Consider the following 27,948-nt stretch of genomic DNA (forward strand, 5'->3'; position numbering starts at 1 on the left):
GTTTATTGTGATCCACACAGTCAAAGGCTTTGGCATAGTCAAGAAAGCAGAAATCGATGTTTTTCTGGAACTCTCTTGCTTTTTCCATGATCCAGTGAATGTTGGCAATTTGATCTCTGGTTCCTCTGCCTTTTCTGAAACTAACTTGAACATCTGGAAGTTCACGGTTCACCTACTGCTGAAGCCTGACTTGGAGAATTTTGAGCATTACTAGCCTGTGAGATGAGTGCAATTGTGCGGTAGTTTGAGCCTTCTTTGGCATTGCCTTGCTTTGGGATTGGAATGAAAACTGACCTTTTCCAGTCCTGTGGTCACTGACGAGTTTTCCAAATTTGTTGGCATATTGAGTGCAGCACTTTCATGTAAAATGCCAAATGGATCACTAAACAGGTATATTTCTGTTTACAGGATTTACATGAATCCAAGGAACTTCTCAAAATTTACACAGTTTTTAAACATTCATTTATTTCATTACTGCATTCTAAGTGGAGAATGATACTATTTAGACAGTGTGTTGAAGCAGTAAGCTTCTTCTTTTTTTCTAAAGACATGTTATCTGTTAACAATAAAACAGGAAAACATTCAAAGAGAAACATTTGATTAAGGTAAACAGAAATAAACAGCTTTAAAATATATTCAGAATAAAATATTCTATATCTTTGATTCTTAAAAACTTTTACAAGAAGAAGAAATATACAAATTTCAGATTGAACAATGCAGTCTAAAAGAAATACTAATTGCATTGTTTCCACTTATAAGTTTTTCAATTCACAAACAAGCTGTTACATTTGATGGATGAAGGCATTTTATATTTCCTATGGTTTGCATATGCTTGGAGTGAGAAATAGTTCCTTGCTTTCTTTAAGTACAAAATTATAGATGCATAGTGGTGGTCTGTGAAAGAGAAAAAAATAACTGTTAGTAAAACAGCAAAGTTTATTTTATTCTCATAAATATTAGAATATCCTATGCCTATAACTGGCTCAGACAGTAAAGAATCTGCGTGCAATGTGTGATCGATCCCTGTGTTTGATCCCTGGGTTGGGAAGATCCCATGGAGGAGGGCAGGGAAACCCACTCCAGTACTCTTGCCTAGAGAATCCCCATGGACAGAGGAGCCTGGCGGGCTACAGTCCATGGGATCACAAAGAGTCGGACATGGACTAAGCACAGCACATACCTATAACCAACAAGTTCTCTAAAAGCAGGGAGTTGAAAAAAACCTATAGGATCATTTCTGCTCCATCTCATTTGTCTGTGTAAAGATGAACAGACACAGTGTTTGTGATAAAGAAAAAATTCTCTGTACTTCAACCTCCTCTCTCCTTGCTCCTTCACTGGAATACTATTTTGGGATACTGAAACAGCTAAAAACTGAACTCAACTCTTAGTGGCTAGGCCACTTCTATCATGATAGCCACCACAGAAGAGTTGGACTGAATTCACAGACAATTTTGCCAAAATGTTTAATCAATTCTCTGCCACCTGCTAAAAAGGAAATAATAACATTTAAATCCTTCTGTATCTTGGAGAAATTGTGTATTCAGTATTTCAAGATTTCTGAGAATTCAAGTCACTGGTGGATCATGTCCAGTAATTTATCTTCTTGTTAATATCTTGAAACCCTCAAAAAAGTAATCAACTAAAATAAACAAAGATTGGTCAAAGTTGAGGAAAGGAGCTAAAGGAAAAAATGGTAGAAATAAATGGAAATTCCCAGTATCAGCCATACTAATTTAATCAAGGAAAGGGGGACAATTCAACTGCACAGGTGCTGGTCAGTCAGTCAGTCAGTTCACTTGCTTAGTCGTGTTCAACTCTTTGCGACCGCACGAACCGCAGCACGTCAGCCTTCCCTGTCCATCACCAACTCCCGGAGTTTACCCAAACTCATTGAGTTGGTGATGTCATCTAACCATCTCATCCTCTGTCATCCCCTTCTGCTCCTGCCTTCAATCTTTCCCAACATCAGGGGCTTTTCAAATGAGTCAGCTTTTTGCATCAGGTGGCCAAAATATTGGGAGTTTCAGCTTCAATATCAGTCCTTCCAATAAACCCCCAGGACTGATCTCCTTTAGGATGGACTGTTGGATCTCCTTGCAATCCAAGGGACTCTCAAGGGTATTCTCCAACACCACAGTTCAAAAGCAACAATTCTTCGGTGCTCAGCTTTCTTTATAGTCCAGCTCTCACATCCGTACATAATTTCTGGAAAAACCATAGCCTTGACTAGATGGACCTTTGTTGACAAAGTAATGTCTCTGCTGGTAGCTCACCCTTATTTGACATGTGCACTGCTCTAGATCAAGAGATATATTGCTCCCCATCTTCTTCTAACTTGAGACATGACTAAACACATTTTAAAATATTCAACAATATTGTTAGGTTAAATTCTTCCATTTTAAATAAACTTCCTACATCTGATAATATTTGAAAAGTAATAAAATATGGACACATTCATCTTTAATTATAAAAGCTGATATAGAATATTACAGTATTTTTCCACTTGAAGTAATAAATGAATTTGAAAATTTAATAGTATAGAAGTGTTGAAATATCAGTAATTCAATCTTAAAAGATTCTTAGATATTAGCAAAAATAGCTTTATGGTAAATTGTCAGAGACCAGAATGTAATTGAAAAATCAGACATAATCCTTTCTCTATTATTAAGTGGAAGAATGACTTTAACACTTCCCCTAACAAATGCATATATTCTTATATCAATTTTTAATTTTGCCTGCTAAATTAAAGACTTTTTCACTGAGTGAGCCTTCAATGGTCTGGATGTCCCTAATTCACCTCAATTTTAAGTTGTCAGAGTCAGACAAGGGTGTCAGATTTATTATCAGGTGAAAATGCATTATTGTTTATAATTATAAATATATTATTGGTGAGAATGTAACTGTGGATTCAGATTGTGAATTTTAAATCACTGTAACTAGGCTCAAACACATCTTTATTAAACAAAATAGGAACCATTAATATCAACACAATTTTGCCAATGAGCAATAAGTTTGTTTATTCCTGTAGCATAAAACCCATGCTTCAGTATTCGATGAACTCTTGGAAAGCATTTTCTGTCTCTTGCTGGTTGTTGAAGTATCTTCCCTGCAAAAAGTTGCTGAGACACTTGAAGAAGTGGCAGTCGGTTGGCGAGAAGTCAGGTGCGTATAGTTGGTGAGGCGAAACTTCTCTAACCCAGTTCCTTCAAATTTTGAAGCCCTTGTTTTGTGCTGTGTGGTCAGGCGCTGTCATGGAGAAGAACTGGGCCCTTTCAGGTGGCCAGTGCTGGCTGCAGGCATTGCAGTTGTTAATGCGTCTCATCCATTTGATGAGCATACTTCTCACATCTACTGGTTCCTCTGGGATTCAGAAACCTTTAGTGGATCAGACAGGCAGCAGACCACCAAACAGACCATTTTTGGTGAAAATTTGGCTTTGGGAAGTGCTTTGGAGCTTCTTGGTCTAAATACTGAGCTGATAGTCAATAGCTGTCATATAAAATCCACTTTTCATTGCACGTCAAAATCCGATTGAGAAATGGTTCATTATTGCATAGAATAAGAGAAGACAACACTCAAAGGACGATTTTTTTGATCTTCAGTCAGCTTGAGGCACCCACTTATTGAGCGTTTTCACCATTCCAATTTGCTTCAAAAGCCAAATGAGCATAGAACAGTCAACATTGAGTTCTTCAGCAGCTTCTTGTGCCATTGTAAGTGGATCAGCTTTGATGACGCTCTCAATTGGTTGTTGTCAACTTCCTGTGGTTGGCCACTATGCTCTTCATGTTCAAGGCTCTTGTCTCCTTTGCAAAGCTTCTTGAACCACCACTGCACTGTATGTTCCTTAGCAGTTCGTGGGCCAAACATGTTGTTGATGTTGCTGCTTTCTGACCCATTTTGAACTCAAATCACTCAAATTGCTTTCTGTCTGACATAATTTCCCTAGTCTAAAATAAATATAAAATAAACAGGAAGTATTAAGTCATTAGCAAAAATATAAATAAATAAGGTGAAAATGTGCATTAAAATGATGTATAACATAATTACATTTATTTAAGAATGTATTTCAATATCAAATGGCAAAGTTCAACAACGCAAAACTGCAATTACTTTCGCACCAACCTAATAATAAATTGTATCTGTCATCAAGTAATTGTCCTACTAACATATTTTAATACAACCTTAAAGCAAGTGTTTTCATTTATTTTCTACAATAAAATGAAAGCTCACAATCCTATTATGATTGACATATTTTCAATATATTAAATGCATATCTTTTATTAAATATTCCACATTTTACAAAGCTTCCACAAGCATTATAAAACAATTTGGTCAGGTTCATTACAGCTTCCAAAGTTAAATTTTACCAAAATATATGAGGAAAATTAATTTTCCTGTTTTTACATTGTGAAAGCCTATATAGTTCTATTGCCAGGAGACTCTAATATTGAGATCAGTTATCCTATGTTATTAATAGCTCCTTATCCCCAGGATAAAAAAAAGTTTAAACTGTATAATTAGAAAATATATGTGATATATGTTGAAATATTATAGGAATAAGAATATTTAGTCTTTTTTCAAATAAAAAAAGCATTCGATGTTGCATTTCTAAAGCTTTGTTTACCACAAATTAGCAGAAATGAGCACGGTACATTGATAAAGTATAAACTTTAGTAAAAATACAGAAGAAATCCAAGGATTAAAAAAATCTCTAAAATACAAATATAAATAGTTTTTCATCTTAATCCATATATATTTCACAAAATGCAAATAATATACACACTTCTTTATTTCTAAAATGTCTCCCCTAAGCTTTTGTACAACATATCACATTTATACATCTAGTGTTCTTTTAAATAGTTACTTAGGATAAGGTTCCTAGCCTAGCCTAACAAAGGTATCTGTTCCTACCTGCAGGTAACTGAGTAAAGAGAATAGAATGATCTTGGCTTAGTAGTGGGGATTATTACCCATAAAGTTAGCATGATTCCAATCCTACCTAAAAAACTTTGAAAGCAGAACCTGAAAGAACCAATCTTCCTAAAAGTAACTAAACAGTACCTTGAGAATAAAAGAAGAATATTTATAAGAATACAAAAATATGGAGGACCTAACATGATAAAATACACAGTGTCTGGCATCTAATCAAGAATGATCAAGCATGCAAAACAGCAGGAAAATGGACCCATAGGAAGGCAACCAATTGAAATCAACCAAGAGCTAGCACAGATGTGAGAATCAGCAAAGACATTATTGTTTGTGGTGTTGTTCAGTTGCTAAGTTGTGTCCGACTCTTTGCGACCCCATGGATTGCAGCACACCAGGCTTCCCTGGCTTTCATTATCTCCTGGAGCATGCTTAAACTCATGTCCATTGAAAAAGTGACGCCATAGAACCAACCCATCCTCTGTTGTCCTCTTCTCCTCTTGCCTTCAATCTTTCCCAGCATCAGGGTCTTTTCCAATGAGTCAGCTCTTCCCTTCAGGTGGCCAAAGTATTGGAGCTTCAGCTCAGCATCAGTCCTTCCAATGAGTATTCAGAGTTGGTTTCCTTTAGGGTTGATGGTTAGATCTCCTTGCAGTCCAAGGGACTCTCAAGAGTCTTCTCCAACACCACAGTTCAAAAGCATCAATTTGTCATTGCTCAGCTTTCTTTATGGTCCAGCTCTCACATCCATACATGACCACTGCAAAAACCATAGCTTTGACTATACTAACCTTTGTCAGTGAAGTAATGTCTTTGCTTTTTAATATGCTGTCTAGGTTTGTCACAGTTTTTCTTCCAAGATGCATGTGTCTTTTAATTTCGTGGCTGCAGTCACTATCTTCAGTGATTTTGGAGACCAAGAAAATAAAGTCTGTCACTGTTCCTGTCATTTCCCCATCTATTTGCCATGAAGTGATAGGACCTGACGCCATGATCTCAAATTTTTGGATGCTGACTTTTAAGGCAAAATTTTCACTCTCCTTTTTCACTTTCTTCAAGAGGCTCTTTAGTTCCTCTTTGCTTTCTGCCACAAGGGTGATATCATCTGCATACCTGAGGTTATTGATATTCCCCCAGCAATCTTGATTCCAGGTGGTGCTACATCCAGCCTGGCATTTTGCATGATGTATTTTGCATATATGTTAAACAAGCAGAGTGACAATATACAGCCTTGATATCAGTTCAGTTCAGTCACTCAGTTGTGTCCAACTCTTTGTGACCCAATGGACTGCAGCACGCCATTTTTCCCTGTCCATCACCAACTCCCGGAGTTTACTCAAACTCATGTCCATTGAGTCGGTGATGCCATTCAACCATCTCATCCTGTGTCATCCCCTTCTCTTCCTGCCTTCAATCTTTCCCAGCATCAGGTCTTTTCCAGTGGTTCAGTTTTGCGCATCAGGTGGCCAAAGTATTGGAGTTTCACCTTCAACATCAGTCATTCCAATGAACATTCAGGTCTGATTTCCTTTCAGATGGACTGGTTGGATTTCCTTGCAATCCAAGGGACTCTCAACTCTTCTCCAACACCACAGTTCAAAAGCATCAATTCTTCGGCATTCAGCTTTTTTTATAGTCCAACTCTCACATCCATACATGACCACTGGGAAAACCATAGCCTTGACTAGATGGACCTTTGTTGGCAAAGTAATGTCTCTGCTTTTCAATATGCTATCTAGGTTGGTCATAACTTTTCCTCCAATGAGTAAGCATTTTTTTATATCATGGCTGCAGTCACCATCTCCAGTGATTTTGGAGCCCCCCAAAATAAAGTCTGACACTGTTTTCACTGTTTCCCCATCTATTTCCCATGAAGTGATGGGACCGGATGCCATGATCCTCGTTTTCTGAATGTTGAGCTTTAAGCCAACTTTTTCACTCTCCTCTTTCACTTTCATCAAGAGGCTCTTTAGTTCTTCTTCACTTTCTGCCATAAGGGTGGTGTCATCTCCATATCTGAAGTTATTGATATTTCTCCCAGCAATCTTGATTCCAGCTTGTGCTTCCTCCAGCCCAGCATTTCTCATGATGTACTCTACATATAAGTTGAATAAGCAGGGTGACAGTATACAGCCTTGATGTACTCCTTTTCCTATTTAGAACCAGTCTGTTGTTCCATGTCCAGTTCTAACTGTTGCTTCCTGACCTGCATACAGGTTTCTCAAGAGGCAGGTCAGGTGGTCTACTATTCCCATGTCTTGAAGAATTTTCCGTAGTTTATTGTGATCCACACAGTCAAAGGCTTTGGCATAGTCAAGAAAGCAGAAATAGGTGTTTTTCTGGAACTCTCTTGCTTTTTCAATGACCCAGTGGATGTTGGCAATTTGATCTCTGGTTCCTTTGCCTGTTCTAAAACTAACTTGAACATCTGGAAGTTCACGGTTCACCTACTGCTGAAGCCTGACTTGGAGAATTTTGAGCATTACTTTACTAGCATGTGAGATGAGTGCAACTGTGTGGTAGTTTGAGCATTCTTTGGCATTGCCTTGCTTTGGAATTGGAATGAAAGCTGACCTTTTCCAGTCCTGCGGCCACTGCTGAGATTTCCAAATTTGCTGGAATATTGAGTGCAGCACTTTCACAGCATCATCTTCCAGGATTTGAAATAGCTCAACTGGAATTCCATCCCCTCCACTAGTTTGCTCATAGTGATGCTTCCTAAGGCCTACTTGACTTCACATTCCAGGATGACTGGAGTCTGAAATGCAGTACTTGGATGCAATCTCAAAAACAACAGATTGATCTCTGTTCATTTCCATGGCAAACCATTCAGTACCATGGTAATCCAAGCCTATGCCCCGACGAGTAATGTTGAAGGAGCTGAAGTTGAATGGTTCCATGAAGACCTACAAGATCTTCTAGAACTAACACCCAAAAAAGATGTCCTTCTCATTATAGGCAACTGGAATGCAAAAGTAGGAAGTCAAGAAACACTTGGAATAACAGGCAATTTTGGCCTTGGAGTACAGAATGAAGCAGGGCAAAGGCTAATAGAGTTCTGCCAAGAGAATGCACTGGTCATAGCAAACATCCTCTTCCAACAACACAAGAGAAGACTCTACACATGGACATCACCAGATGGTCAACAGTGAAATCTGATTATATTATTTGCAGCCTTGACATACTCCTTTACCAATTTGGAAGCAGTCTGTTGTTCCAAATCCAGTTCAAACTCTTGCTTCTTGATTTGCATACAGGTTTCACAGAAGGGTAAGGTGGTCTGATATTCCCATCTCTTTAAGAATTTTCCAGTTTGTTGTGATCTACACAGTCAAAGGCTTTAGCATAGTCAATGAAGCAGAAGTACACAATTTTCTAAAATTCTCTTGCTTTTTCTGTTTTCCAACAGATGGCAATTCCCTGGTGGCTCCAACAGTAAAGGTATTGAAAGAGTTACTATAATTGTATTTCTTGTGTTCAAATAGGTAAGTAGAGACATGAAACATATTCAAAGGTTAAAATGAAACATCCATAGGTGAAAAGTACAATATCTGAGATGAAAATGCCCTATAATGGTTAAATAGCCGCTTAGACATTGCGGAAGGAAAGAATAATGAACTTGAAGACATAGCAAGAGAAATATTCAAAATGAAATGCAGGGAGAAAATTAAATTTAAAAATTCACGGAGCATCTGTGAACAGTGGGACACCTTCAAATAACCTAATAAATTTGAAATTAGAGTCCTCAAAGAGATACTAGACAGTAAGGACACAGCAAGAGATATTTCAAAATAAGTGAAAAGTTTAGATAAAATCTGATGAAATCTATAAACCCAGGGATCCAAAAACGGTCAACAAACACTAATCACAAGAGGTATGGAAAAATTTTCAAAAAGTCACATCAAATTAAACTGCTTAAAATCTGTGATAAGGAGAAACTCTTAAAACCAGTCAGAGAAAAGAGTTTTATTTTGTTCATAGCAACAAAGGAAGGATAGTAATACATTTCTCATTAAACACAATGCACGGTTTAAGACAGCACGGTAACATCCCTAAAGTATTGAAAGTTAAAGAACAACTGTCAAACTAGAATTCTATACCCAGAGAAATTATCTTTAAAAATAAAGGCATCATAAAAATGCACAAAAGTTGAAAGCATTCACAACTATCAGATCTTACAAAAAAGCCTTAAAGGAGCTCCTTTTGTCATAAGGTAAATTGTACCAGATTAAAATATGCATCTAATAAGGGTTAGAAGTACACCAGAAATGGTAAATGTATGGAAAAAATATGTAAGACTTTCTAATTATTCATGTATTTTAATAGAAACATCTCTTTAAAGAAAAGTGATGCACTTTATAGAGATTTTAGCACATGTATAATTAAAATATATGCCCAGAACAGCACAAGAGAGAAAAGGAAGTATACTACTGTAAGGTCCTCATGTTACAAGTGAAGTGGTAAAATTCACTTGAGGTAGACTGATTGCAGGCTTCTCTGGTGGCTCAGACGGTAAAGCGTCTGCCTGCAATGCGGGAGACCCGGGTTTGATCACTGGGTCGGGAAGATCCCCTGGAGAAGGAAATGGCAACCCACTCCAGTACTCTTGCCTGGAAAATCCCATGGACAGAAGAGCCTGGTAGGTTACAGTCCATGGGGTCGCAAAGAGTTGAACATGACTGAGCGACTTCACTTTCACTTTCAGGCTGTGATAAAATGAAGATTATAATATACCTCCATAGAAACTACTAATCAGCTTCTTCCATTGATAAAGACGCTTAAATGGAATCATAAGCATGCGTGCTAAGTTGCTTCTGTCATGTCTGACTCCGAGTAACCCTGTGGACTATAGTCTGCCAGCCTCCTTCGTCCTTGGAATTCTCCAGCCAAGAATATTGTAGTGGGTTGCCATGTCCTCCTCTGGATGGAATGATAGACTCAATTTATCCAAAAGCCAAACAATGAGAAAATGGGAACAAAGAAAAGATGGGACAAACAGAAAACAAAATAGCAAGATGGCAGATTTAAACCCAACTGTACCTACAATTGGAGAAGGCAATGGCAACCCACTGCAGTACTCTTGCCTGGAAAATCACATGGACGAAGAAGCCTGGTAGGCTGCAGTCCATGGGGTCGCTAAGAGTCAGACACGACTGAGCGACTTCACTTTCACTTTTCACTTGCATGCATTGGAGAAGGAAATGGCACCCCACTCCAGTGTTCTTGCCTGGAGAATCCCAGGGATGATGGAGCCTGGTGGACTGCCATCTATGGAGTCGCACAGAGTTGGACACGATTGAAGTGACTTAGCAGCAGCAGCAGTACCTACAATTACGTTGAATTTAAAGATGCAGATACCCTCAATTAAATGGCAGAGGTCATCAACATCATTTGTCATTTGAGAAATACAAGTTAAAAACATAGTGAACAGAAGTGTTTTGTTTTCTACGCAAGTATTAGAATAGCAAAATCAACAACAAAAAAAATGGTGAAGGTGCAGTTTTGGGTGTAAGAGAGCAACGGAACTCTGGTAAGTGCCAATGGGTATGCAAAATATTTTTGGAAAACAGCCTGGCAGTTGCTTATAAGGTTAAGCATACACTCACAAAGTAAGCGAAAAGTGAACATGTTAGTCGCTCCATCATGTCTGGCTCATTGTTACCCCATGGACTGTAGCCCATCAGGCTTCTCTGTTCCTGGAATTCTCCAGGCAAGAATACTGGAGTGGGTAGCCATTTCCTTCTCCAGGGGATCTTCCCAACCCGAGGATCAAACCTGGGTCTCCTGCATTGCTGGCAGATTCTTACCATCTGAGCCACCAGGGAAGCCCCGACACTCACAATATGACCTTACATCTCTAGGAACTTAACATAAATGAAAACTTAGGTCCACGTAAAAAGCTGCAGGTAAATATTTATTTTGACTTTATCCTGGACAGATATAAAAAATTATGAACAAATTATATTTTTGCTCCAACTAGGATAAAGGAACTGTGGTATATACATACAATGAAATACTATGTATCAATAACATTCCATTGATATAAGCAACAACATGGGTGACTTTTAAATGTCTAAAGCTAAGTGAAATAAGCGATATTTAAAAGGCAATATAAAGTTCTGGAAAAGGCAAATCTAGGTGCAGAGGTTGCCAGAGAGTAGGTGTGGGGAGTTGGAAATAAAGGGACAAAGGGACAGTACAAGGCAGTTTTTGTGACTGATGAAAATGTTCTGTATATTAATTGTGGTGGTTGTTACATGACTCTATATGCTTACTAACACTCATAGAACTATATGCCAAAAAGAGTACATTTTACTCCTTAAGGAAACATTTTTAAAGTAGATTTAATTCAACTTTTCTCAGGAAGTCACCCAGATACCTCCACTACAAATATTCCTCTCAGTCCCTAAGTTTGAAAGGCTAGTCTACTGGAAATGCTCAGAAGAACTATATTGTTTGTGTAGTCTCCATCATTGTTTGTTACAGACAGCTAATTATTGACTGAGTTAGATACACAGTTTATTCTGGACCATAAGGCATCACATTTTTATCACTCATACTCCCAATAGTTTGGCAGTGCTAATTCTCATTAATTGCACGTTATCTGTATGGACAGATCCAAACAGGAAAAGCAACTAAATGGTTACTGCAATTATCTAGATAATTAAACTTAAAGCATGCATTTCATTCAAGCATCTGTTAGCATCCACAGCCAACAGGGAATGTTAAGAGTTCTGTTAACCACCCACAAAATGTATTTTAGTTTTTTCCCTGAGTACAAGTAACTGCATCTAAATTTTATAAATTTAGCAAATTTTCATAGTCTATCTATTTAGATAAATTTTACATAAAAATTCTGCTTAGATTTTACATAAAAATTAAAATGACACACATGCTTATTTTTTTCCTCTGTGACATATCCTAATGACTTTCTGTTTAGAATTTACATAAAACTTAAAATGACACTATTTAGAGTGTAGATTTTAGATTTTACATAAAAATTAAAATTATTTAGATTTTACATAAAAAATAAATTTTTATGTAAAAAAAAAGATTAGATTTTTACATAAAAATTAAAATGACACACATGCTTATTTTTTCCCCTGTGGCATATCCCAGTGACTTTACCCTATTTCTACTTAACCAGCGATGGAGTTGTATGTAACACTTGTCTATGTAAAACAGGATTAAGAAGACAGTGAATCAAATAATTAGATTCATGATTCAACCGTAGCATGTGTGATTATAAGTAAAGGTGACAAAATATTAACGGTGTTATCTCCTAGTTATAGGACTACATGTAAATTAATTTCCCAAATGTCCCGCAATGAGAATAACTGACTGTATTAATTAGTGAAAAACTCTATTCCTATAAAAATAGCAGCAACTAAAAATGAAGGAAACAACAAATGAAAAAAACCAAGAAAAGTTTGGCTTCCTGTCATGACGAAGGCAATTCTCAGCTAAGAGACCTTAGACCTGTTATTTTAAACCTCTGAGTTTCTGTTCCTTCACTAACAAAACAAAGAAAACGCTTAACTCATAGAGTTGTTGCAAAGATTGTAAAAATAGTATTTGAGGTGTAGTAGATGCTAAATAAATTTATAGAAGACTGAACGCTGAAGAATTAATGCTTTGAACTATGGTGTTGGAAAAGGCTCTTGAGAGGAGATCCAACCAGTCCATCCTAAAGGAAATCAACTCTGAATATTCATTAGGAGGACTGATGCTGAAGCTGAAGCTCCAATTCTTGGGCCACCTGAAGGGAAGAGCTGACTCACTGGAAAAGACCCTGATGCTGGGAAAGACTGAAGGCTGGAGGAGAAGGGGACGACAGAGACAAGAGGGTTGGATGGTATCACTGACTCAATGGACATGAGTTTGAACAAGCTCTGGGAGATGATGGAAGACAGGGAAGCCTGGCATGCTGCAGTCCATGGGGTCACAAGGACTGAGAGACTGAACAACAACTCAAAATAAATTTAACCACTATTATTCACCTTATAAGAAGTTCACTAATAGTAAAACAAGTCAAACTTCTCTGGGATTCCCTTTAATGCTTAAATCTTCAATTAAGTCATCAGTCCTTTATATACAATAATTTTTCCTTAAATCATATACATCATCCAAAAAATACACCTTGGTAAAAAAATAAAAAATCTTTCTTATATCAATTCAGTTCAGTTGCTCAGTCATGTCCAACTCTTTGGTACCCCATGGACTGCAGCACACCAGGCATCCCTGTCCATCACCAACTCCCAGAGCTTGCTCAAACTCATGTCCATCAAGTTGGTGATGCCAACCTGTCCATCTCATCCTCTGTTGTCTCCTTCTCCCCTCTGCCTTCAGTCTTTCCCGGCATCAGGGTCTCCAAGGAATCAGTTTTTCGCATCAGGTGGCCGAAGTATTGGAGTTTCAGCTTTAGCATCAGTCTTTCCAATGAATATTCAGGACTAATTTCCTTTAGGAGTGACTGATTTGATCTCCTTGCAGTTCAAGGGACTCTCAAGTGTCTTCTCCAACACTTTTTAAAATACTCGTTCCCTAAAAGAGAAGCTTGAATTGAATTTAGGGCAAATAACTCACAAGATAAATTCCATTTTATCAGATACATTTGCAATCAATGCAGATTTCTTTTTCTGAAGTTCTTAACTCTGCTCAGAGTCTTCCTATATCCCCAACAACTCTGATGGATGAGGATTATTCCAATCACTAAATTAAAAGAGCGAGAAGTGTGATAGAAGTGATAGTGTTTGGATAAGAAGTTTACAAATTACCAATGAATGAATCTTTTACAAAAAGGTAGAGGTGTTTATCGGAGAAGGCAATGGCACCCCACTCCAGTACTCTTGCCTGGAAAATCCCATGGACGGAGGAGCCTGGTGCTGCAGTCCCTGGGGTCCCTGCGAGTCAGACACGACTGAGCGGCTTCACTTTCACTTTTCACTTTCATCATTGGAGAAGGAAATGGCAACCCACTCCAGTGTTCTTGCCTGGAGAATCCCAGGGACAGGGGAGCCTGGTGGGCTGCCATTTATGGGGTCACACAGAGTCAGACACGACTGAAGCAACTTAGCAGAGGTGTTTATGAGGTTGCAGAATGAGACATAGCTTCACAGAATTTGGGGGAACAAAGCATTTTATTGTGAGTTATTTTGGCAAAACAGACCAATATTTTTCATATAATTATTGACTTGTCCAGTCTGTTGCTTGAAAAATATGTGTATAGATAAAATGAGTATAATAAAAGTTAAATTGGGGACCAACAAGAGAAGGGAATGAAAATGAAAAGAAAGAACTGCTATAAATTGAACATCTATGCATGAGTGCTAAGTCACTTCAGTTGTGTCTGACTCTTTGTGACCCTATGGATGTAGCCCACCAGGCTCCTCTGTCCATGGGATTCTCCAGGAAAGAATACTGAATTCTCCATGCCTTCCTACAGGGGCTCTTCCCAACCCAGGGATCGAACCTGCATCTTGCGCATATTGCCAGGCAGGTTCTTTACCACTAGCACCACCTGGGAAGCCCCCAGTCAAGCATCTGCTAGGAGTCAAATATATATTTTACAAATGACACTGAAAAGCTATGGAACATATTACAAGGCAAAAATATTTTTAAAAAGCAACTATTTTATGAATGAGGATTGATTGTAAAATACATTTATATTTAGTTACTATTTTATTTATATATTTATTTATATAATGTACTTTCAATCAAACTTTGTTAAGGTATGTATTGATTTCTTGGTATTTATATAAATATAATTGCATCTTATAGCATTGCATGCTTCGTTGCTCAGTTGTGTCTAACTCTTTGCTACCCTTTGGATTACAGCCCACTAGGCTCCTCTGTCCATGGGATTTTTCAGACAAGAATACTGCAGTGGGTTGCCATTCCCTCCTCCAGGGGATCTTCCTGACCCAGGGACTGAACCTATGTCACCCAGGTTTCCTATATTGCAAGTGGACTCTTTACCTACTGAGCCATTGGCTAAGCATAGTTACTGAAAATATATGTGCTGTAGTTTTTAGAATTTTTAAATTTATTTATTTTAATTGGAGGCTAATTACTTTACAATAATTTTAACCTGAAACTTCCTGCTTACATTATCCAATTATACAATTATCAAGTAAAATTATGTCATAATTTTAGACAATTTAAAAAGATAATCACTTATCCTAATTATCAAACTTTTTCAAAAGTCATATACACTTTTTTAATCGCAACAAAGCTTTAATCTAAAACAATTTTAGAAGTAGAAAATAATATCTTGTCCCTTAATATGGTAATTAAAATACTGGATTTCGAAAAACATTTAGGTATAATAACCATCATGTTCAATACTCTAATGGTATATAAAAAAGCTCATATTCAGTCATCCTGCCGCCGCCGCTGCTGCAGCTGCTAAGTTGAGTCAGTTGTGTTCAACTCTGTGCGACCCCATAGACAGCAGCCCAACAGGCTCCTCTGTCCCTGGGATTCTCCAGGCAAGAACACTGGAGTGGGTTGCCATTGCCTTCTCCCAGTCATCCTAAAACCACATAATTCATAAATGAGGCATAGCTTACATTGCATATATAAATAGAAACACACACTGGCTGTTCACACTGTTGACACTGTTTAGAGTTCTTAATCTATATCACCTGTCAACATTACACTGACCTAAAACATCATTTGAGGATCGAGAAGAAAATGGAGTGTGGACAGTGAAGATGGTGGACAAGTCTCAGAATGAATGAACAAGCTTTGTTAAAAATGTAAAATAGTTTTGCCAAAATTGCTTCCTTTAAACACCCTTCAGAATTCTAGAGTTTCAATTCCCACATTCTCCCAGGGTACCTTGGACTTTTAATTGGGAAGTTTAAAAGACAAAATGAAGTGTTAATGACTTCAGCACAAATAGCATAACTGTGAATTGGTTTTCTGAGGTTACTCTCTAAAGATAGTTTTTGGATCTTCTTAGCCAAATACTTAATCTCATTAAATCTAAGCTTCATTTATAACATTTTCAATATTATAAATTCAGTATTTTTATATTTTTCAAAAGAACTTTGAAAATATTTAATGAAACCAATACTGAATTAACAAGAGAAGTTATTCTAAAATAAGTAAAACATAGAGGCCAAAGCTACAAAATTAGAGATTTAAATGTTCAATTAATTTGATAAAAGAAAAATGTCTAAATTTGTACATAAACCCTCTATGTCACTGGAGTAAATTATTTGAGGAGTTACTTCAATGTTTATTCTTACCTGTCTTATCAGTCAAAATATTAAATTATATCCATGCAGGAACATAAACATACCTATTTAAGAAAACTAACCCCCAACTGTTTGAAGTACTCAGATCTTAAATGATCTTAATTTGCATTCTCTAGCTTACCTATTCATTTATTGCTTTCATTTACAAGTTAACTGTGTCAGCCAGTCAAAATTATGGTTTATAGTAAAATCAATATTTAACTTTAGTAGGATATATTGGACTTCCCTGGCAGCTCAGATGATAAAGAATCTGCCTGCAATACAGGAGACCTCAGTTGATCCCTGGGTTGGGAAGATCCCTGGAGAAGGGAATGGCAACCCACTACAGTATTCTTGCCTAGAAAATCCCATGGACAGAGGAGCCTGGTGGGCTCTAGTCCATGAAGTTGCAGAGTCAGACACAGCTAAGTGACTAACACACACACAGGATATATTACAAGGAGGACAATCTATGTTTAATTAATGTTTTGCCTGATATCAAAATATTTTCAGTCTCTCCGTAGTGGCCTGTGATTTTTGTCACCAACTATCTATCCCTTTCATGTAACAATACCCTCATCTTTCTATAAACTTTGGATAAATTTGATCCCATCTTGTCTCAAAGTTAAGCGTAAACCAATGAAGGAACTTATTTCCCTGGACAATCAGAAGAATCACAGTGTGAGGTTCGGAGATATGAATTTGCTCAATGAAAACCAGTGAGATGCAGTGGCGTCTTAAAACTTTATTTCTTTTCCTGTGGGATTTGAACTTGGAATCAAGTAGGTATGGGCAACTGACCTGATACCGTGAAGACTGAGAATGAAGCAATGTTAATGCCTGAGCCAAGAGATACCATGCAAAAATCCTTCATCCTCTGAATGCAGCCAAGCCAGAAGCCACATCTCCCACGGGATTTTCTATTACAACTGGCTAGATAGCCCCTTGGGCTTCCCAGGCAGCCCTAGTGATAAAGAACTCACCTACCAATGCAGGAGAAAAAAGAGATGCAGGTTTGATCAGTGGGTCAGGAAGACACCCTGGAGAAGAAAACGGCAACCCACTCCAGTGTTCTTGCCTAGAGAATCCCATGAACAGAGGAGCCTGGCTGGCTACAGTCCACTGGGTCACAAAGTCAGACATGACTGAAGCAACTTAGCATGCACATATCCCCTTTGTCTTTAGGAATTCATGGTTGGATTTTCTGTCTTTTGTAAGTTTCTTTTTTCTTTTTTTTTTTTGAACCCTCACCCCCTACAGTGGGAGTGCGGTCTTTTTTTTAAAAAAAAAAAATCATATTTACTAATGTCTGTGCTGGGTCTTTGTTACTGCACATGCTTTTCTCTAGTTGCGGTGAACACGGGCTACTCTCTAGTTGCCCTGTGCAGGCTTTTGATTGCAGTGGCTTCTCTTGTTGCAGGGCTTCAGGCTTCAGTAGTTGCATGGGCTCAGTGGTTGTGGCTCCTAAGCTCTAGGGCACAAGCTCAGTAGTTGTGGCATATAGACTTAGTTGCTCCAGGGCGTGTGGAATCCCACGGGATCAGGGATCAGGGATTGAACCCAGGTCTCCTGCATTGGTAGGCAGATGCTTTACTACTGAGCTGCCAGGAAAGCCCTGTATAGGTTTTCGTCTGCTTGTTTTTGCCTGCTGTAAACCTCATGCCCATTATAAACACTGTATTGTGCACTTAAAATTTTGCCAAGAAAGTAGATCTCACTTGAAGTTTTCTTACCACAATGACAACGATGAATAAGTTAGTTAGACAAAGGGGGCAGAGGGAGGGAGCTGGCCTTTTGCTTTACCTTTGAAGAGTGGGAGATCTTTAATGAGCAAGTTATTTGGTGAAATCTGTACAGCGGGGGTGTATTGATACCAGTTAAGTGCCAGAAACAGAGCATGTAAAACTACAACAACTACACTTCTTTATTTATATTTACCATCCTGAGGCTCAGAGAGATATTAATGGAGGAGACCAGGGGAATGTGATGGTGCAATAAACTTGACCTTTCTAAGATCTATTTTTTGAGCACTACAAATATAGTTTCTACTCTTATATTTAGTATAGACTTTACATAGTTAAAATAATAGATATAGAGATCAGTTGAAGATTAAAAATCTTGCAGCCCTAGTCCTTTATATATGACTGCCCTCCCCGCCACCAGAGTTTCTTTCTGTCTCTGATATACTTGTCAGGCAATGGTGTTGCTAATATTCCTAACTGATGATGCCCATATATTTGATATTTTTGTAAGTATTTCAGTCAATGGCAAAAGTAAAATTACCCTTTGGCTTTTTTCCATTACAATAACTTTTCACTCATTAACTTTAGAATGACTAAATATTCTCATGCCAAAAGCTTACAAAATAATTTATAAATTATTTCAAAGAATTTTCCAACCCCCCTCTGTGAATATAGACCTCATCTAAATGAATATTCTTACCACTTACCATTTTTATCATTTTTATTCTCCAAAACTTCTTATTTACTATGTTCAACATTCACAAAAAGGTAATTGGGAAATCAAGTATATAAATATAGGAACATAAAGAGAAATAAAGAGAAAGTGTTGCAGTCAACAAAGGAAGAGACATTTTTAGCAATCCAGAACCCTATTGAAATAACTGTTAAAATTCTAAGGCAGATATATGTTTAACTTTTTTCATGTTTACTGTATCTCATGAAGTAATTATATATCTTTTTTCTCTGCTTGGGTAATGTGATTCCAAAATAAATCTCATTTGAGCCAAAAAATTTTATATACCTTTTAGATTGTCTACTGTTCTTATAAATATAATCTAAAATATACACTAAACATTTGAGTACATGAATTTTTAAACCACTCCTTAGCAAAGGAATATTTTCAAGTTTAAAAGATAACATTGGAATTAGAGTTTAGTTTTCTTACCTTTCTGGATATGTAAGTGATTTTAGCTTGAGAAGCTGAATAGTATATTTGCACGCAGAACACTGTTGATTTGAGCTTTGAAAATATGCCAAACCAATGCTTGAAATATTTGCAACATCATTTAAAAACTGACCAAGAATCTTGAATTCTTGAAGTTTGTAAAATATTTTGTGCCTCCTAAATATAAAATTTGATATCTCATCATATTAGTAATTTGAAATGTAATATAACTTTAAAATCAATATAACCTTATCAGTGTTAGGTAGAAATACCAATCTTACAGTGAAAAGGCCAAACAATAAATATGTGACATTTATTAAAATAATATAAACTAATTAAAAACAAGATACAGTAAAAAGGTATGTAACTCCCACACTCAAATATTTGGGGAAAATATTTTGGAGAAAAAATTGGGACATCTTGTCTTTCTGCCTCAGTGTCTAGATTCTACACTTGTCTAAGATTAGAGAATCCATATTTTGCTACTTTTTATAAGCCCCTGAACATCTATCACCATTCGTTGAATGGACTGGACCCACAAATAATAATCCTTTCCTGTTCTGTGCCACTTTATCATATCATGGGTCTGCCTGCCTCTAAAGGAAAGAACAAGGGAGGAGGAGGGAAAATAAGAAAGAAGAGGAGAAGGAAAGGAAGGGAAGGAGGAGGGGAGAGAGGATGGGTGGGAGATATGAAGGAAAGAAGGAAGGAATGAAGGAAGGAGACAAGAGAAGGAAAAGGGGAGCAGGGAAGGGAAAGGAAAAGTAGAGGACCGGAAATTTTTTAAAAAATCTGTTAAATAATTTCTTTGTTTGAGGCAACCGTCACACACAGAATGGCTGAAGGGCAACCAGCGGCACACCCAGCACTTGTGCCATCTTATATTCGGCCTGTTGCCTTCTCCTTTGGATTCCCCAAAGCATCTAGACCCCACAAAGGTTGTTATCACTCCCCTCAAAACCCACCCCTGTCAGAGTGACTACCTCCTCTTTCACAGAACATGTCATTGGTCACATCTCTAACTTCTGTCCAAGAACTTATCTAGATTTCTCAGAGATACTTCAAAGTCAGCATATCCAGATGGAAACATGTCATCTTCCCCACAAAACTCATATCTACTCCATTCACTCCAAATACCGACTGTTTGCTCCTGATCACCATGTCTCTACCTCCAGCTGAGCCCTGTCTAATGAGACCCAGACAACTGTTATTCACCATGTCTACTTGGATATCTCAAGAATGCCTAAAACTCAGTAAGTTCAAATTTAACGACATCTTCCCCAACACTCACCTCTCACCAAAAACCCTATAGCTTAGAAATTTCCTTTTATTTTACATGGACCTATAATGCACTGTCCATACCAGACAACTAGACTTCACCCTTCAGATCATCCTCTCTTTCAACTCCTACATCTAATCTATCCTATGTGCCTACACTCTATGGGATATCTTGAATCTTCTTTGCATCCATCCTCATCCTCATTTTTTCATTTCCACTGAAAACACTTTATCTCAGGACATCGTTGTTCTGTGCCTTTATTCTTGCAACAGCATCCTATCTTTTCACTCTCCAATCCACTCTGGTCAAACTGTTTTTCCAAAACAAAACCCGAGTCCTGGCTCTATCCAGACTGCCCCAAAGCAAATACTTTATTGGTTTTCATTTGCTCAATGACTAAAATAAAAACCCTTGAACATGTCCTACAAATTCTAATTCCTACAAAATCTAGGTGCTTTCTGTCTCATCATTCTCTTCCTTTCCCTGCCTCTGTTCTCAGACATATTAAAGTTCCTTCAGCTCCTGAAATGGACTACACTTCCTCCTGCTTCAGGAGTTTTGCCTTTGTTGGCCCCTCTGCCTGGAATCAGCAGAGCAGATTAACTTCTGCTCCTCAGTTTTGTCTCAACAAATATAAAAAGTCCTTAGAAAAAGCTTTAGTGACTCCACTATTTCATGTTCCCATACGTTCTATGGTTTGCCTCTAGACATTTTTCATAGACAGATCTTATTTACATAATTTTATCACTGCTCGTTTATTTGATATCCTTTATTAGACTATAAATTTAACGAGGGTCGTATCATGTTTTTCTCATCCTAGCATATTCAGCTCCTAGTACAGGGCCTCGCTCAATATGGTGGTGGTGATTTAGTCACTAAGTCACGTCTAATTCTTGTGACCCCATGGACTGTAGCCACCAGGCTCCTCAGTCCATGGGATTCTCCAGGGAAGAATACTGGTGTGTGTTGCCGTTTCCTTCTCCAGAGCTCAGTATAGATATTAAAAGTTGTTTGGAAAGAGAAATAGTGAATATCATTATTTTTATTTGTATTATGTACAGGAAGTTCCCCACATACGAATCTTCAAGTTGTGAAGTTTCAAAGATGTGACCATGTGTTCTCATGTCCAGTCACATGTTAGTCCATGTGTCTGGTGTACACTGACCCATGCATTAATCTTCTACAAGTAGCTGTGCCCAATAAAGTACACAACAGCACTGTGTAGAACACAGGAGCACAGCGTTGTTATCTCAAGCAGGATGTAAGAGCAAGTGTGAAGGCAGCAGAGACGTAGCTGGTACTACTGTACTTTTCAAAGTACTGCACTGTAAGATTAAAAATGTCTTTATTTTTTAATAAAAAATATTTTTATTTTATTTTTTTTTGTCTGTTTGTGTTTTATGTATTATTTGTGTCAAAAGTATTATAAACCTTACAGTATAGTACTAGGTAGCCAATTGTGTTAGTTGGGTACCTAGGCTAACTTTGTTGGACTTTATGAACACACTCTCGGAATGGAACTCATCCATACGTGGTGAACTTACTGTGTTTGTAAACTCTATCTGCTCACTAGACTAAAAGTATGAAGGAACAGAAATCTAATTGTCCCTAAATTTGTCCTTAATTTCTAGTATAGTTCAAGAAATGCTATTGAATGGTTATATTGGTTCCTCTCCTTGTATCTCCTAGCTCAGTGAATGACACCATAATTCAAATAGGCACCAGATTTAAAGCTCAAAGTCACTCCTAATCACTGTTCCCTTCACTTTCACATTTAATTAATCACAAAAACAAATGTATTCTAAATCCTAAAATCCCACTTCCACTGACTTGATCCAAGCCCCCATTATCTTTCATATAAATTATTATGATAGCCACCACTCTGCACCTGTTTCACACTAATCTCCCCATTACTCATCATGTGAGGAGTCAATGTAACCTGAATACACAATATTGACACTCGGTTTTAAATCCTATATTGGCATATCAATATATTTGGCATCATATTACAATGTGTAAGTGATTTTTAGTGACATGGTAAAAAAAAAAAAAAAAGCTATATCATTCAGTATAAAAATCAGAGAGCAGAACACATTTGCAAAAATATCCTAATTTTGCTAAGCGAAAAAATAACATATGCATGCACAGGGGCATGTATAAGAGTAAGAAAGAGGAGGAAAAGGAAGAGATTGGGGTGGAAGGGAAGGAGAAACAGGGGGAGGAGGAGAAGGAGAAGGAGGAATGGTTATAAACTAACTGGTAAATGGGAGTATTCCTGCATGATGTAATTATAGATTATTCTCCCTTTCTACTGTATAGCACATTTTCTCCAGCAAGAAAATACTCCTATTTTAATTTTGAAAAGGGAAGTAAAAGATCATTTAAAAGTTTCTTACTCCCATGGCATCTAAAACAGTTAATATCCCAAAGCATGACTAAATTTATTAGCAAAGAATTATTAATAGGAAAACATGAAGGACATTGGTCAGGCTTAGATGGACAAATTTACCTTGTGTGTAGGTTTCATATTTTTACATTTTTCATGAAAAATGTACTCATCAGGTGTTTGAATAAAATGCATCAGTATTTAAAATAGTATTCTGCACAGAACATGATTCTTTGAAATCAAGACTCATAATGTGTTTGCCTCCTGAACAAGCTTAAACAACTGCTCTAGGACCGCAGTCTGTGTGCTGTTACTGAACTCAGCCACTTTCTATCTGCATGCCTTTGAAAGCACCCTCATCCATTCCCTGATGATAATACCATCCTTTTGAACATTTCTTTGCTTCTCCCTCTGGACTCCGATAGCTCATGAGTGTTCTGTTACTCTAAGACTCATTACTGAAGCCTGTAATTATGTATTAGTCTCCTTCAGTATTCTGTGACCTCCCCGAGAATGGTAACATTGCTATTTCAGTTTGGATCCCCATTATTTAGTGAAACACCTGAATACATTTGGTTGGTGCTAAACAACACTTGTTGAATAAGTAAATTTAAAAGCTAACAGAGCATGTGTCTGATAAGAATAAGTATTGAATCACAAATATATGTGTGCATGGGTATATACATATATACACAATTTAAAGCAATTTAAAGTAATAAACTATTGGGTTGGTCGAAAAAGTTCATTTGGGTTTTTCCACAAGATGTTACAGAAAAATCTGGAAGAACGTTTTTGGCCAACTCAATATTATGGAATAATATCAATAGTTATTATAACAAATCCTACCAGTGCTCAAAATTAGGTGGAAAGTTTTTTTCTTTTAACTCTTGCAGTAGCTAGATGTATAACATGAACAAATTATTTCATTTCTTTCATATTTTGTATCTCCACTCATAGAATGAGTGAATTAGAATATGACAACCAGAGATCCATTTAATATTTAACAATTTAAGACTCACTGCATAGAAAATTTATACTGTTTGGATTATCTTGCAAAGTGGATGCTTGAGAAAATACATCTTACAAAAGAAAGAGACACTAAATTATACTTACTCATAGAGCCTTGGCTCTTCAACGATTCCAAGTTGGTTTAATAATTTAAATGTAACATAGCCATCCTTCATATTTTTATCCAGAACAATTATACTGAGAACAAAATAATAGGCTACAAAACAAAGATGTGGAATGCAATTCATGTTATTTTTAAAACTTTATTTTGGTGCAGGTATGCATGTAAATATATATTTATATAATCTAGGCACATATTATATCTGCAAATAATATTGAGAGGCACTCATTTGGTATACAAGTAATAGATTTTCCCTCTTGTTAAATTTTCACTAGTCTTGAAAAAATGAGGAATGAAAACTTGCCAGTCAGTCATGAATATGGTGAAAAGTTGGTCAAATAATTAGTAAATACTAACTGGTCTCAAAACCAAAAAATATCAGAATTTAGGTCAATTAATTTTTCTCCCTCAGTACATCTAAGGTAAGTATTATAAGGTTCCTTAATTATATGATTAATAGTCCTACCTATATTTGCTTGACAAATATAATTCCTAATTTCACTGGCTGTTTAGGAATGACAGTAAAATTGTCATTTCTTCACTAAGTCATGTGCAATTCTTTTGTGACTCCATGGACCATGGCCTGCCAGGCTCCTCTATCCATGGGATTTTCCAGGCAAGAAGACTGGAGTGAGTTGCCATTTCATTCTCCAGGGGATCTTCCCAAGCCAGGGATGGAACCCTCATCTCCTGCACTGATAGATGGATTCTTTACCACTGAGCCACCAGGGAAGCCAGACAATAAAATTAGACAATCATATAGAGTGAGATTATAGTATCTCTTTTTCAAAATGTCATTACAAAAATTGATATAACTTTCAGAGGAAAAGATGCTGAACTCATCCCTTTACCCATTATTGTCTGGGCTACACAGAAATTTCCTACTCTCTGTGAATTTTCCCAAGTATTGTGCAAAACTCTTGGAAGACAATGTATATAAACAGAATGTGGAATAGATGAACTTTTCTTCTGAGATACACATGTACAAAAATTGTGCATGTTAGCTGTTAAATGTTTCTATTAAACAGCTAAGAGTACTTAGATCCTTAGTACACCTCAAAGTAATTGGCCCTTATCAATTGATAGCACAAAAGACATAAAGGAACACTTTTTACTTTGCAGTGACTTCCCAGCATTAGATAAAATATCTTGGTCCCCTCACCCAAAAAAGTGGGTACTCATATTGCTCAGATGATTCCTGGAAGTATGATATATTGAGATGTTACATAATTACCCTGACTCCCGGTATAATTACATAGAAATTCTGGGTTAAAATTTATAAATTAGATATATAACCAAGCACAGATGAAGAAAGACCAAATACTAGGAGGCAGCAATGAAGAGAAATTAAAGGCAAGTCTCAGGAACTGAAGCCCTGGGTCTCTAAAGGACTTGAGAACTGGTTGTAGCATGGAGAAAGAGACGGAAGTGTCAACTTCCATGCAACACTGAGGGATGGAGCCGAAATGAAAAACCCTGCACAGAGTCAGGGACCTTAACTCTACTTTGTCATTGAAAGAGAAACTTGGAAAATTCTTCCTACTGGTTGTGTATTAGTCTTAAGTGGAAAAAAAAATTCCCTGAGACTAAAATAAACTCCAGGTAACACATAATTTAAATTTACAAGTCCCTATTGGTTAAGGAGCTCCATAAATTTACATGAAAAATCCTCCAGGATTATGGTACATAAATTCTGGAAAAAACAAAATCCACCTTGTTTTGAAGGGAGAATTTTGAAGAGTGATGAGAGTTTTCTATGATAAAATGTGGCATGAATATTTATTTTGAAATAACACAAACATTTTTCGTTTAATTTTAATAGAGACTTGGATTGAACATTGAGACTAGAAAATGATAACAATAAATCATGACTAAATATTAGATGAATAAATAAATATATATACACATATATAAGTTTAACCAGAAGAAAACAATAGATTATTTAAATTAACAGATTAATAAATACATATATACATATATAAGTTTAACAAGAATAAAACTGTAGATTATCTCCATTAGATTACTAATAAATGAAAATATAAATTTATATTAAAACAAGAGAATTAATATCTTTAAAGTACTCAATGAAAATGACTTTCAGTGTAGAAGTCTATTCTGGACTAAAATTGCACTCCAGAGTAAGAAAACAATAAGGACATTTTCAGGGAAACAAACTGAGAGACATTACTTAGTGAAAAGTTATTAAGGATCTATTTTAGCAAGATAAAGATTAAGTCCAAAAGGAAGGAGATGAGGAGGGAAAAAAGGACAAGTTAAAATGTAAAAAACTGAAAATGGTAAATATAAGTGAACATCTGATTAATGATAATATTCATAATAATTATTCTTTGTTAAATAAGTGAAATAAAATACTACAGAATATAATATTAAAGATAGAAAAAAAGGCACAAGATTTAAGGTCTCTATGAAACAAATTGTTGTTGTGTCAGAATCGGATAAATGTCTGTGAGGCAAAAAATGATGCATTTCTAATTATGAAGCAAAAAAAAAAGCAAGTCACCAGGAAAATATGAAAATCCTGAAACTATATAGCTAAAACTCACAGCTTCAGAATACATAAAGCTAAAACCTAAACAATGTAACTCCTGTTAAAATAAAAGATTTAAACAGCATTTGAATTGCCACATAGAGAAAATGTCCAAGATGTGACTGAAAATTACCTGTTATACCAAGAACAAAGAAAATCACAACTCTGGTGAGAAAAGACAATAACTAATGCCAGCACTGAGATGAATTAGATGCTGGGAAAATCTGACAAGGATTTTAAAGGAACCATCATAAAAATGCTTCAGAGTCAGAGGCTGCTGAAAAAAGATGAAGGAATAGAAAAATCTCAGCCAAGAAATAGACACTATAAAAGAAAATAAAGTAGAGATTACATAAATGACAACTACCATAATGGACTCAGAACTTATGGGATAGTCTCAATAGTAGAGTGGAAATAATAGAGGACAGAAATCAGTGAACTGGATGACAGATCAATCTGCCGCTCAATCTGAAAACAGAGAAAAAACAGACTGAGAAAAAAATGGACAGAGCCCCAGGGACCTGTCAGACTATAGCAAAAAAAATTATAATCAAGCTTCAGAACACTAAAAGAAAACAGAAAAATATCCTGAAAGCGGCCAAAGAGAAATGATGTGTTATCTACAGGAGAACAACCAATTGAGTTACAATGAATCTGAAACCACAGAGGCCAAAAAGAAGTGATAACAACACTTTTCAAGTGCTAAAAGAAGGAACTCAACTCTAATTCTTATACACAGAAAAACTATACTTTGAGAATAAAGGAGGAATAGAGACATTTTCAAAGAAAACAAAGAATTTCTCTTTAGCAGACTCATTCTTACATATTGTGAGAAAGAACACAGAGGAATTGATGAAGTAAATAATTCTGGAGTATCAGAAACAAAAAGGGGAAAATGGGAAAAGAAAAAATATGGGTACACACAATAAAGTGGGCTTCTTAGGAGCTCAGACTGTAAAGAATCTGTGCAATGAGGGAGGCCTGGGTTCAATCCCTGGATTGGGAAGATCCCCTGAAGAAGGGAATGGCAGCCCACTTCAGTATTCTTGCCTGGAGAATTCCATGGACAGAGGAGCCTGGTGGGCTACAGACCATGGGGTCGCAGAGGACTGAGTGACTACCATTTTCACAATAAATTATCCTTACCCTTGTGAATTTATAAATCATATTTGATACTTGAAATAAAAATTATCACATGATAATTTGAGATAATAATATTAAAAAGTGGAAAATGTAAAGTAACCTAAATGGAAGTGAAGTTCTCACATTTCACTTGAAGTGGTAAATATTGATACCAGTAGACTGTGAAAACTCACATATGTATATTTAACTGTAGTTGCTGCTGCTGCTGCTAAGTCGCTTCAGTCATGTCTGACTCTGTGTGAACTCATAGACCAGGCTCCCCCGTCCCTGCGATTCTCCAGGCAAGAACCCTGGAGTGGGTTGCCATTTCCTTCTCCAATGCATGAAAGTGAAAAGTGAAAGTGAAGTCGCTCAGTCGTGTCCAACTCTTAGTGTAGACCT

The 27,948-nt window shown here is 36.8% G+C and overlaps 1 protein-coding gene across 2 annotated transcripts in view; it reads right to left on the reverse strand.

Annotated features, from left to right (window-relative positions):
* Positions 1–668: 668 nt before the first annotated feature.
* Positions 669–27,948, reverse strand: part of LIPI (lipase I) — a 54,872-nt gene continuing 27,592 nt past the window's right edge. Inside the window, exons 7-9 of one of the 2 annotated variants that reach the window (XM_040227146.1) lie at positions 23,861–23,972; positions 19,083–19,259; positions 669–894 (exon numbers count right to left, since the gene is read on the reverse strand). In XM_040227146.1, coding sequence (XP_040083080.1) covers positions 816–894; positions 19,083–19,259; positions 23,861–23,972 — 368 coding nt within the window. In that variant the 3' untranslated portion in view covers positions 669–815. The remainder of the gene's footprint in view (positions 895–19,082; positions 19,260–23,860; positions 23,973–27,948) is intronic. The other variant, XM_040227157.1, reaches the window with a different exon arrangement.

Source organism: Oryx dammah, unplaced genomic scaffold (assembly GCF_014754425.2).
Source record: "Oryx dammah isolate SB20612 unplaced genomic scaffold, SCBI_Odam_1.1 HiC_scaffold_2, whole genome shotgun sequence".
NCBI classification, from domain to species: Eukaryota; Metazoa; Chordata; class Mammalia; order Artiodactyla; family Bovidae; genus Oryx; species Oryx dammah.